Genomic DNA, 13,134 nt, shown 5'->3' on the forward strand with positions numbered 1-13,134 from the left:
TACAGCGTCATTTTTTCACGCGAAGAAAAATAAAAAATAAAAAAATAATAAAATAAAAAACTAAAAGATTCCTTCAACCGTCCCTGAGTAGAGACCGTCGCTTCACGTAACTTCGTCGAAAATGAGTAAAAATACGCAAAAAAAGAATAATAAGTAGGTAACAATAATGATCATTAATAATGCTTATTGCTTACAGCTTATGAATTTTGAAGTAAGCGGGTTGAAATTACTGATGATTAGTAACTCTGAGGATTAGTCACTCTGCCCATGAATAGAATTAGGTCTTTTTGTAAAATCATGAAATTAATAAATGGCCGATTAACATGAAAGTCGACGTGTTGTGGTGGTGTGCAACTTGGTCCGCCGCCACGCAACATTACTGTCCATCGGATGAGTGAATTCACGGAGTGGCTAAAAAATGTCCCTATGATGAGGCCGTCTCGGAATAGGTATCATTCTCGATCCATTTCTCATCTCAATTATATTGCTTTATTGCTTCATTATTCTTCAACTTCTAATTTGTCTATCAGCAAAATTAGCGTTAGATAAGTAGGTATCTACCCAGCGCAGTACCCTTGCAGAAGCTCATTGAAAAATGAAAACAGTTTTCCGTTTACCTAAAAAATTACACTCAGCATGATGAGATTGGAAACCGTCAATAGTATACTATTTTAATTTCATATGAGAGGAAAATAAATGCTGAAATTTTAAAAAATGGCTAATTTCGAATTTGTAAACATGTGCGGAAAACAGTTATTTTCCTCCCTAGGGAGGAAAATAACCGTTTTCCGCACATGTTTAGATAGATGCGTTAAAGACATATTTTCCAACCACAAAACTGTCTAGGAAACTACTCATTTTCCGATCATGTGAAATTAAAATAATTATCCTCTTGAAGTTTTGGCTCTGTTTACGGTGCGCCTGCGGACTACGGAGCAGGCGCGGCGTCTCGAGTCTTTTTATTTTTACGATTAGGTACTCCCTTTCAAAAAATCACGTTTCCTAGAATTGCTTCACTGGTATCTAAACACGTTTCTCAGAAGTCAGAATTCCTTCGCTCGTATCTACGTATCAAACATTCAAACTACGTAATACGTAGACGACAGACGTACTTCCATTCCATAATTCTCAGTGACAGCTTATTCTTCTGCGCGCCGAGTTTACTGAATCCATTTTGTTTGGTTAAAAATTCGCTTTAGTAATCAAAAATCATTCATAAAATATAGGATAGGTATTTGTCGTCTACGTGATAATCAAGTATACAATTTCAATGTTGATATACATTTTATGCAGATAACATTTTTTGATGATGACGATGCAACATGAAACGGAAGCAGATATCGGCGTATCAATTTTATTAAGATTTCTAAACATTGTATTAGATGAGTACCTATCAACTATGATGTGTTAGAACAGCAGGACGAGATGGGATCTGTAGAGCAGAGTGTGACACTGCATTTTTTCATATACGAAAGCACATTTGAAAATTTTGTCATGTCGATTTTCTTGAAAATACGGCTTAGGTACCTATACTACCTACACAATGAAGTCCATTTCAGTGTTGATAAACTTTCGAAGAAATCTTATGTATTTAGCCTAATTATGGAAACGATCGAACCTGTAAAATAAATCGTACCTAAGGTATAAATTTTATGAATTGAAGCCCTGTTGGTTTTACCTTCAGTGGGAGGACGACGTAAGAAGAAACCTAAATTTTTGAGTGATATTACTTGAACATCATTAGGTACTTGAAATGAGTACATTCAGTGACGTGCTATTGGTGGAGGGGTAGCTCTAACTAATTCCTTCAAAGTACCTTATTATTGTAAACTTTTTTAGTGTTTGTACTCGCTTCCCTCGGGTAGATAACAGTTTCTTCGTCTTTTCGAATAATTTTGCGAGTTCGTACGTTCTACATAAACTGTCTTTCAAAATACCTAAGTTCAACAAAAAATTGTTTTTGAAGCTGAAAACTAAAAATTTTGCAGCCTCTTTTCGCGTGGACACACTGCATTTTTTTAAATCATTCTTGAAGGAAAAAAGTTTTCATTTGTGTAGTGAATAATAGGTCTACACGTAACCAGTTTCAAATTTTTCCTACTGGGTCTTGAACAGCGATCCCAACGTATTTTCTCATCAACAACATTTCACCCACTTACAGAAACAAGTTTTCCGTTCAAAATTTAAATCTTAAAAAAATCAGGTAGGAGACGACATAATGCGTGATGTATTTTTATAGATGCATATGTTTAGTTACCTACCTACATAGGTAGTTTTAATAAATGAATGACCTGACCTCATGAAGTAAGAAACTTCTTAAAATCACATCATACCTAATACCTACGTTGTTATGCAACTGAACTTCAGGCAGAGATTTCTCCGTGACTTTTCAAAAATTCTTTCATTTTTTTCACCAATGCTAATTGCTAATACCTAGGTATTTTAAGCGGTACTTTCGCAGGCACGCAGGCTTCTGTGCCAACAACTGAACGTGCAAGTATTATATACGAGTATAATTCTCTCCTCAACTTTCAAGCAAAAACACGAAGTAGACATAAAGACATTTCGTAAAATACGTCAATATTTTATTCTTCTCTGATCAAGTAAATACAAAAATAGCGAAGCACAATGAATAAAATAATACATACTCAACTACTTAAAAGTACAATGGAAAATTCAAACGTTATCTCATCAACTCGATATCGAGGAAACTCAACTTTGAGAACACTAAATAACAAATTATTTTTGAACGGGAGCAGAGACCGTAGATACGCATACTTCAGTGTTATATGCTCTATCCATTTCGAATTTCACTTTCGAGTAGCTTCGTGGAAAATGAGTAAAAACACGTAATAAAAAGAAAAAAATGATGATTAATAATTCTTATAATAATATTATTATGCTTATTGCCTACAGCTTATGAATTTTGAAATAACCGTGTTGAAATTACTGGAGATTAGTATTTCTGAGGATTAATAACTCTGCCCATGAATAGGATTGAATCTTTTTGTAAAATCATGAAAATAAATGGCCGATTGACATGAAAGTCTACCATGTCTGTTGGCGCACAATCAGCACCGCCACGCAATTGTCCTGTAATATTGTAACAAAATAGGTAATTAGGTACATTTGATATGATTTACCTACGCACTTAACATAAGTTAGAACATTGAATAACTCAAAATAGTATACCTACCATAAGTAAGACCAGCTGCTTCGGTTCCATCTTCATTAACCTTCAGGACAGCTTTGTGGAAGAGATCGTCCACATATAAAACGTCCTCAACCTCTTCACGAGAGAACATATCAAAAAAGTCCGCACAATATGGGTTGAACATCACTTTCATACCAAGCTAAACATACGATACGATTAAAATATACCTTACCTACCTACTAGGAAGTAAGGTATTTCGAGTAAGAAATCGGGAGTTTTTCGGAGAATTTATATAAATGAATTTACTTTTCCTAAAATGCGTTTTACGTTGACTGATTCTTCAATTTTCATTTTGGGTAACTTCAAGCTTACCAAAGTACGTTTTACTTCGCGGAGCATTTCTTGGAATTCAGTTTCAAATAAGGTATTTTCGACTTGAGCCAATCCATTGATTTCATCAGGTAGAAAAACAAAGAAACGCAAATCCTTTCCGTCCTGTAAATACAGATCAATTATAATATTAAAATCAAGTCACTGAAAAATAAATTATTTTGAAAAAACACTGATAAGTATACCTTGTAAGGAATTTCAAGAATTCCGAACGATTTTTGCTTCGAATATCCCAAATACTCGTAGGGGTTTGTCATCATAGCAATGTCAATACACTTGTCAGGGGACACATGAAACGATTCGTTCTCTGTTAACATAGAACCAAATTTGCGAGACCACTCTGCTTTGAAGTACACAGCATTCAAGAGTATCATTACAGTATACTCATCCAGATCACCTGGAAATGAATAATTTTCAGGTTCAAGATTATTTCGTATACGTACAGTAGTCGGGTGCCTAATATGTAAAACGATAATAACTGCAATTTCGTAAACAATGTAACCAACTTACGAGGAGAAATTACGTCAGTAATTAAATTATTTGTTTTCTCAGATACCCACGAATTAATAAAATCTGCCGTTTCAGTCGGAAATTTGGCAAACTTGACGTTTCGATAGATGGGCTCAAAATAGTTCTTTACCAATTGCTCATATGATTTCTTCACCGGAAATTTATTAGCGACAAACATCTTAGACGCCACTTTCAAACATGAATTCTAAATAACAAAGGAATATAAAATATGAATTGCCAATATTTAATAAAGGTAAGTAGGTATGCCCATACAGGCATACTGACGAGGAAAGCAGTTGGATTAAAAGGTAGAATTAAGAAATAAGTATAGATACTACGCATAAACATCTGGCGACAAATCAAATATTTTTAATTAAACAACTGGAAGAATTTGCCAGCCATGTTATCAAAATATAAACCTACTGGTATTTCTAAATTTTACGTAGGTAGCAGGTACCTACAGTACTCAACATCAATGTTTTTCTGACCTGTAAGCTTTCCAATAAGAGTTTCGTTCCCAGAAGGAGTTCGTCTTTTTCTTCAGTTCTTAAATTTAACCCAGTCTTGAGTTCCTCTGCCGTCTTTCCATTCGCACCACTGAGTAGCATTAACAGAGCAATTTGCAGGCTGATAGGAGAGAAAATTAAATTTCCAGAACGCTCGGGACCATCGTGAATTAGCAGCTGCTATAAACACAATACCCATTATGTAAATTCAATCAAATTAAAATGGAAGGGAAATTTTCAGAATGCAGTAGACATGCAGCTGCACTGTACATACTCCCGAGAACTCGAGAGATGAAAAATTACATAAATAAGTAGCTATTATAGATTTAGAATACTGCATTTAATTAAACATACCTTGTAGATGTCGAGCGCCAATTTATGGTTTGATAGCAATAACTTCTGAAGAATATGTCCATGATCTGAAAGTGAACTTTCTTTCTTTACCGAATCCATTTTCAAACAAGAAGTTTAAATAGTTTTTATTCGATTCAATAATTCGGAGAAAGTAATCAACACATCAACACCGAGAAAAGTAGAAATAATGAAATAAGAACAAAATTAGCAATAGTCCTCTGAAATGACTGTTTACTGCTACTGCCAAAAGAAGAATCGAATAGAGTTCTAACTTCCAAGAAGTTATTTCTTGAAGGGAAGGGAATGTGGGTAATCTGGAATAGGTATTTGTGTTTGTATTATTTTAATTGGTTGATTCCAATGAAACCGCCACCCAATCACGTTCGTTGTTCCAAGGTTTCCGTAGTTCAATAGTTACATTCAAGTGATTCAGTCTTTGACTATATATACATGGACTGCTATCTCCTATTGTTGTTGAACGGGAATCGTGAAGCCAAAGCAATAGAGGTACTAGATAGATCGGGACATGGGCTCTGAGCATGCGCGAGATTTCGTTGCAACGAGCGTGACGGTCGTTGGAACGTAGGAGGGTGTTCGTCGCTCCGTGGTTCACCGTGATTGGAAGGTGCGAGGGTGGTTCCGATTCCTGCGCGCGCATGAAAATTCTCGATGCTCCCGATCTAGTACCTCTATTACTTCGGCTTCATCGGCGACAATGAAGATAGCAGTCCATGTATATGTTACCGTTAAAGTATTTACTCCAGGTAATGTATGAAATAACTAGTTATTTCCTAGTTATTTCATACATTAACGAAAAAGTATTTAATTCAAGTAAATTGTTCACAGTTCACCTAGGTAATGTATGAAAAATCTAGTTATTCCATGAAATAGCTAGGTGTGATCAGTTAAATCATGAAATGAGCGGATAAACATTATTTTATTACAAAAATATAGTTTTGAGCATGATAAAAAACATTAGTGACAAAAAAAGCTTCCAAAAATTGAAAAAAAATTATATTTTATTACGGCACTTTTTGCTCGCATGACACTTTGAGTTGCACTTCATTCCATTTTTTACACATTGGCAACGTTTATTTTTTCAACTTTTTCAACGGATATGTAAAAGTAGGGGTCAAATGGGTCATCTTCACCAGTCAAAACTTTTTTTCATGTTTTAAATCAAAAATCACATTTTTTCTCAAACTTTCAATTTTTTTGAATCGACTTTACAACATAATGCCATCCCATTTTTTTAATATGCTGTTCAACATAAAAAGTTGTTCATAATATTTTTTTTCAGTTTGACAACCCCTAGCAGCCTTTAAAAAAGGGCTAGAGGGCTGCGATTTCTGCCATTGCCCCATTGGTTATCCCTTCGGAAGGTCTTTCCACAGGAAAAATCTCAAAAAAATCGCCGATCCCCCCCCTTACCACTTCTTGGTTGAATTGACGTGGAATGACCCCTCATACATGTTCTAGCTTTTGAATTAACCTCCATTTCTTACTTTATCGCAGTTCATTCATTGAATTCACACTTTAACTAAACACACCTCGTGTATGTATGAAATAACTAGGTAAAGTGTAGAAAAAAATCTGATTTCACACTTTTTCGTTAATGTATGAAATAACTAGTTATTTCATACATTACCTGGAGTAAATACTTTAACGGTAACATATATATAGTCAAAGGATTCAGTACGTTATTCCCGAATTTTGATTCATGTTATGATAATTTAATTTTAATTTATTTTTCGTACCATTAGGAAATTATCAATTGAGGCCACTAGAATCAAAAGTCTACTTCTCCATTTTCGAACATTTTGAGAAAAATGCAAAAAACCTCCCTGGCATTTATCGTAACATAAAATACCGAGGTAATACGTCTAGTATCTTTGTACGAACATGACAATAGGGACCCACATGTTTGTTTTACCCTACGCGTTGCCATAAGAGTTCCTGAGCAGTTTCAAGTTTGGAGAAGTCAAGTTTTGTCTCGAACTGTACACTTTTTACATCGTTTTAGGGCACTTCATCAAAAAATTTTCTGGTAATATGGTGCTAAAAGTTGAAAAAAGCTTGGAAAGTTTGAGAAATTTATTGAAATATGATACTCGAATTGCTCGATCATCACTTTACCCAAAAGGAAATCGCTATCTTTACGATTATTATCTTATCATTAAGTTGTTTCATTGGAACATATTACGCAATCTTATACTACGACACATTTATTATTATTCGTTCTGTTCAGTCTTACTCTTACACATTATTCATCATGTTGTAATTTCTTTCAATAAAAGGATATTTTTACTGCCCAAAGTTTAATAGGTTATGGGCCCAGTGCGTTCGCAGAAAGTGTCTAATTAAATAGGTACCTACCTAATCGTTTCATTCGTTATATCGGTTGTCGTTTAATTTCGTAAAAATACAATGGCAACCGTAGATCAAAAAGGACAAGTAAATTTATCATTGCCGCCATTAGATTCGAAAATCGAGTATTATTCGGACTGGTGTCTTCGCATGAAAGTCATTTTAAGAAGTCACCGATGTTTGCCAGCACTAACCGAAGAAAAACCTCTACCTCTGGGAGAAGATGAAGAGGTACCTGAAAATTATGATTATGACGAAGAATTGGCGGATTATGAGGATAGAGATGCAAAAGCAATGGAATTAATTTTTCGCCATCTATCAATGTATGCACTCAATTTTGTTCGTGAATGCGACACAGCAAAACTAACGTGGGAAACCTTGCAGGAAAATTACGAAGATAAATCGCCAGCCAATCAATTGCATTTGTTCGATAAATTACTCCGCTTAAAAATGACGCCAAAAGACGATATAATGCAGCATTTTTCGAAATTTGATGCTATAATAAATGAACTTCGAGCCAGTGGTGTTACTGCGATCAAAGATGAGCAATTTCTCGTTTCCGTACTACTTCGTTCAATGAGTTCCGAATATTCTATTGCTGTGACGGCAATTGCTATGACTTCAAAAGAAGAGTTGAAAATTGAATCAGTCAAAGGGAAGTTGCGTAATCATAGTTTAACGATGGAGAAACCTGCACCTGAATCAAACGTGTTATTCACAGAAAGCAAATCTGAAAACAAGTTTGATCCTAATAAGAAACGATTCTCTCAACGTGGCCGCGGATCGTTTCGTGGTAATTATGGCAGAAAACTGTATCACAACAACAAAGACAACCAATCATACACTCCGAATTCTCGTCAATTCAACTCGCAGCATTCCAATAATCGCGGTTTCCGAAACAATGGATATCAAAATCGAAATAATGGTCATCAATATCAAGGTCGTTATGCGAATTCTCACAGACAAGGAGATCAACGTTGGTATCAACATCAGCAACCATCTCAATCACAGCAGTCAACCTATAAATTTTGTCAATATTGTCACAAACCTGGTCATTTGGATGCTGAATGCCGTCATCGAATAAAGTCCGAAGAGCAGAAGAAAAGCGTTAATTTTGTGGGTGAGAATAGTGCCTCAGCTGATTTTGGACAAATCAGTTTCGCTGTTATGGTATATGATGAAAGGTATGATAAGAACCAACAGACCACCAGGGTACAAGGCATATCAATACGAAGTTATTTTTCATTAGAAACGAAATAGATAAAACAATTGTACTTGAGTATATCAAATCTGACGAAAATGTAGCAGACATTTTAACGAAATCTTTACCAAAAATTAAAATTTTGAATATTTGTGAAAACATTGGCTTAACAAATTAATAATCTATTTTTGTTTCAACAGAATCTGATAGCGAAAGTGACAGTTCTTCAGTTCTCTGAATGTATTCCTTTTGTGCGGGGAAGTATTGAAATATGATACTCGAATTGCTCGATCATCACTTTACCCAAAAGGAAATCGCTATCTTTACGATTATTATCTTATCATTAAGTTGTTTCATTGGAACATATTACGCAATCTTATACTACGACACATTTATTATTATTCGTTCTGTTCAGTCTTACTCTTACACGTTATTCATCATGTTGTAATTTCTTTCAATAAAAGGATATTTTTACTGCCCAAAGTTTAATAAAATTAAAATAATATTGCATTTTTAGACCATTCATTTGGAAATTTAAATAATTTTCCTTTTCTTTTTAAGTAAAAAAAATTAATTTTTATTAATAAAAATGAAAGGTGTTTTTTGGGGGAAGGGTCCTCACTTGATGAATTTATTCAATTTCAAGCCTAATTTCAAGGCATAACACTGGTCCTTCATTCAATTTCCACCAGGTTCGTTTCAAAACTTGACTTCTCCATTAAAAAAGTACACTTTTGATTCTAACCCCTAACCTTTGACTATATATACATGGACTGCTACCTTCATTGTCGCCGATGAAGCCGAAGTAATAGAGGTACTAGATCGGGAGCATCGGGAATTTTCATGCGCGCGCAGGAATCCGAACCACCCTCGCACCTTCCAATCACGGTGAACCACGGAGCGACGAACACCCTCCTACGTTCCAACGATCGCTACGCTCGTTGCAACGAAATCTTGCGCATGCTCAGAGCCCATGTCCCGATCTAGTACCTCTATTGCTTTGGCTTCACGATTCCCGTTCAACAACAATAGGAGATAGCAGTCCATGTATATATAGTCAAAGCCCCTAACTTTACACGCGGTTTTACCATACTTCCTTGTGCAAAATTCAAATTTTGATATTTTCATCAGATGAGGCACATGTTGTAGTATACCAAACCATGCTTAACTCATTTTCAAAAAAAAGTGGAGAAGTAGACTTTTGATTCTAGTGGCCTCAATTACCAATACCATTATTAGGTATAATTTCATCTTCATCAAGTAATTAACTATGCCAACGTATTGCACAGTAGTGCCAAAGGAAAATGTGTTTGATGACGAACACAAGATTTTTTAGAATGTGATCAACTTGGAAAACAAAAGTGTTTATCTATCTAGGTTTAGATGCTGTGATAGGTACTTACACTTAGCTACTTACTCTTCTATCTCATGTACCAATAATCTAATTACCTAGATTCATTCACCAGTTTCGTTCCTTTTTTCTCGTGAAATTCGTCATCTGTACCTAATAAAAAATTTCAAATGATATAATAAACGGTTGATTACGTTGAAACTGGATTTTCAAACGTATTTTTGTCTCTCTAAGAAAATATAAAAACATATGAATTTTTTATTTTGAAAGTCGACTGTCGAACATCAAAAGTAGTAATTAAAAGAAGAGTATTAGATTCTTTACTCAACTTTCAAGCAATAAACACGAAGTAGACATAAAAACATTTCGTAAAATCGTTTAATATTTTGTTCATCTCCTGATCGATTAAAGTAATGACAAAAATAGTGAAACACATAAACAGAATAATACATAATTACGTACTTTAAAGTATACAATGGAAAATTCAATATTATTTGTATCTGTACAATGTTATCTCATCAACTGGTAAAAACGGGAGCAAAACAAAAGTAACTACAACGTCATTTTTTCACGCGAAGAAAATAAAATAAAAACCTATCCATTTCCAATTTCACTTTCGAGTAGCTTCGTCGAAAACGAGTAAAAATATACGTGAAAAAAATAGAATTTAGAAGTAACCGGGTTGAAATTCCTGAGGATCATCACCATAACTCTGAGGATTAGTAACTCTACCCATGAATAGAATCAAGTCTTTTTGTAAAATCATGAAAATAAATGGCCGATTGACATGAAAATCGATCATTTCTGGTACACTGCCACCGCCACATAAACTTACTGTAATATTCAAACAAAATAATTAATAACATTTGATATGATTTACGCACCTAAGTTGGAACATTGAATAACATAACTCAAAATAGCATACCGTGAGTAGCAGCAGCGGCTTCTGTTCCATGTTCATTAACCTTAAGGACAGCTTTGTGAAAGAGATCGTTCACAAATAAAACGTCATTAACCACTTCACGAGAGAACATATCAAAAAAGTCCGCAGAATTCGGGTTGAACATCTCTTTCATACCAAGCTGTTTCAACACACGATACAATTATAATATACTTATGTATTAGGAAGCATTTCGAGTGAAAAATTGGAGTTTTTCGGAGAATTTACAGAAATAAATTTACTTTTTCTAAAATGTGTTTCACGTTGATTGATTCTTCAACTTTCATTTTGGGTAACTTCAAGTTTACCCAAATGGTTTTTACCTCACTGAGCATTTCTTGGAATTCAGTTTCGAATAATGCACTTTCGACTTGAGGCAATCCATTGATTTTATCAGGCAGAAAAACCAGAAAACGCAAATCATTTCCACCCTGTAAACACAGATCAATTTTAATATTAAAATCAAGTCACTGAAAAAGAAATATTATTGAAAAAATACTGATGGTACCAGGTAAGGAATTTCAAGAATTCCGAACGATTTTTGCTTTGAATACTGCATATGGCTAGATTTCTTCATCATAGAAATCTCAATACACTGGTCTGGGGACACATGAAACGATTCGTTCCTCGTAGAATAGTAATTGAATTTATGAGACCAGTCTGCTTTGAAATACACAGCATTCAACAGTATCATGGCAGTATTTTTATTCAGAGCATCTGAAAATGAATAATTTTCAAGTTCAAGATTATTTTATGTGCAGGGTATAGTTATTAAGTAAGTATGTGGATACCTAGGCGAAAATAACTGCAATCCGTAAACAATAATGCAACCAACTTACCAGAAGTAATTATTTCAGTGATTAAATTATTCGTTTTCTCAGATACCCATGAATTGATCATATCTGCTATTTTGGCGGGAAATTTAGCAAAATCAACAGTTTGATAGATAGACTCAAAATACTTCGCAACCAATTGTTCATATGATTTTTTCATGGGAAATTTCTCGGCGATGAACATCTGAGACGCTACTTTCAAACATGAATTCTAAATACCATGAAAATAAATATTCTATTAATATTTAATAAGTATAGTTCTGTAAGTAAGGTAGGTATAGGTACCTAAAAGCATAATGACGAGAAAAGCATTTTCGATTAAAAGGTAGGTAGCATTAAATCGGTACAACAATACCTACATAAACATCTAGCGTCAAATTAAACATTCGGTCTTCAATAATAATTATTAAACAGGAAGAATTTTCCAGCCATGTTATCGACATTTATGTGCATTAATTTGAAATTTTACGTATGTACTCAACACCAATATTTTTCTTACTTGTAAACTTTCCAATAAGGAACTCGTTCCCTGAAGGACTTCGTCTTTTTCTTCAGTTAAATTTAACCCACTCTTGAGTTCCTCTGCCGTCTTTTTGTTCGCGCCACTGAACAGTATCAATAGCGCAATTTGCAGGCTGATGGGTGAGAAAATTAGATTTCCAGTACACTCCTGAGTTAGAACCTGCACACAAATTCAGATGTAATTTCAATCAAATTTATACCTATGGAAGGGAAAATACAGTAATCGAGTAAGATTGATGCAGTATGCAGCTGCACTGTAGATACATAGAACTAAAGAGTAGGTAAACTTACTCGTAGAATATTGCATTTAAATTTAATTTTACATACCTTGTAGATATCGTGCGCCAATTTACTGTTTGATAGCAATAACTTTTGAAGAATATTTCCATGATCTGAACGTGAAATTTCTTTCTTGTAATGTAACTTATCCATTTTCAAAAAACAGTTCGAATAGTGAAAGCAAATTATCACTGTATCACGTCACGTCAACACTCAACACTAAACACTAGGACTGGGAGAAATCAAAATCAATCAAAACACAATAGTCCTCTTAAATAACTGCTAAACAACAACGCGCGAAATGAGAAAAAAAATGAAAATAAAGGGTCAAGATGTCAAGAAGAATCCTGATTCTAATTTCTCAAGTTATATCCTGAAACACGAAAACGTGCAATGCAGGTACAATGTAGTACACTTGTATTACTATTTCTATTGGGTGATCCGAATGAAACCGCCACCCAATCACGTTCGTTGTTTCAGTACACCAGTTCTCAGTTACTGTTTTCTCAGTCGACTGCTACATAAGCAGCAACTAGCAACCAGCAACTGGCAACTTGGCAACCAAATCAAAAAATTTTGATTTGGTTGCTAGTTCCAGCCAATAACCGAGCAACTTCTTATCATTTTCGTTCCACTGACGCGAAACGAAGTTGCTAAGTTGCCGAGTTGCCGCTTATGTAGCAGTGCACTCAGACTACGTCAAGATATCCAAATCAACCAAAACCGA

General features: G+C 34.6%; 2 protein-coding genes across 5 annotated transcripts; both read right to left on the reverse strand.

Annotated features, from left to right (window-relative positions):
* Nucleotides 1-2,565: 2,565 nt before the first annotated feature.
* On the reverse strand, nt 2,566-10,057 carry LOC135836604 (serine protease inhibitor 42Dd-like). 4 transcript variants are annotated; one of them, XM_065351542.1, is made up of 8 exons: nt 9,932-10,057; nt 4,915-4,979; nt 4,543-4,737; nt 4,055-4,259; nt 3,730-3,941; nt 3,461-3,649; nt 3,197-3,353; nt 2,566-3,093 (listed from the first exon to the last, which is right to left on the reverse strand). In XM_065351542.1, the coding sequence occupies exons 1-8, from the start codon at nt 9,939-9,941 to the stop codon at nt 2,957-2,959; spliced, it is 1,170 nt and encodes a 389-aa protein (XP_065207614.1). In that variant the 5' UTR covers nt 9,942-10,057; the 3' UTR covers nt 2,566-2,956. The 4 variants fall into 4 exon arrangements, with proteins under 4 accessions (XP_065207614.1, XP_065207612.1, XP_065207611.1 ...); XM_065351540.1 differs by having other exon boundaries at nt 4,543-4,740; XM_065351539.1 differs by lacking the exon at nt 9,932-10,057 and having other exon boundaries at nt 4,915-5,343.
* A 67-nt stretch (nt 10,058-10,124) lies between these two features.
* On the reverse strand, nt 10,125-12,702 carry LOC135836603 (serpin B3-like). Its single transcript, XM_065351537.1, has 7 exons — nt 12,456-12,702; nt 12,106-12,288; nt 11,613-11,817; nt 11,282-11,490; nt 11,016-11,204; nt 10,759-10,915; nt 10,125-10,667 (listed from the first exon to the last, which is right to left on the reverse strand). Exons 1-7 carry the CDS (start codon nt 12,558-12,560, stop codon nt 10,501-10,503), a joined length of 1,215 nt encoding a protein of 404 aa, XP_065207609.1. The 5' UTR covers nt 12,561-12,702; the 3' UTR covers nt 10,125-10,500.
* Nucleotides 12,703-13,134: the final 432 nt, after the last annotated feature.

Source organism: Planococcus citri, chromosome 2, assembly GCF_950023065.1.
Source record: "Planococcus citri chromosome 2, ihPlaCitr1.1, whole genome shotgun sequence".
Taxonomy (NCBI): Eukaryota; Metazoa; Arthropoda; class Insecta; order Hemiptera; family Pseudococcidae; genus Planococcus; species Planococcus citri.

Excerpts from the sequence above, each read along its gene's own strand:
- LOC135836604 (XM_065351538.1), bottom strand. The coding sequence starts at position 5,013 with ATGGATTCGGTAAAGAAAGAAAGTTCACTTTCAGATCATGGACATATT. Across the intron at positions 4,260-4,542 it reads TCTTATTGGAAAGCTTACAG|AATTCATGTTTGAAAGTGGC; the intron begins GTCAGAAAAACA and ends TTTGTTATTTAG. Across the intron at positions 3,650-3,729 it reads TTCTTGAAATTCCTTACAAG|GACGGAAAGGATTTGCGTTT; the intron begins GTATACTTATCA and ends CTGTATTTACAG.
- LOC135836603 (XM_065351537.1), bottom strand. The coding sequence starts at position 12,560 with ATGGATAAGTTACATTACAAGAAAGAAATTTCACGTTCAGATCATGGA. Across the intron at positions 12,289-12,455 it reads TGGCGCACGATATCTACAAG|GTTCTAACTCAGGAGTGTAC; the intron begins GTATGTAAAATT and ends ATTTGTGTGCAG. Across the intron at positions 10,916-11,015 it reads TGAAACACATTTTAGAAAAA|CTTGGTATGAAAGAGATGTT; the intron begins GTAAATTTATTT and ends GTGTTGAAACAG.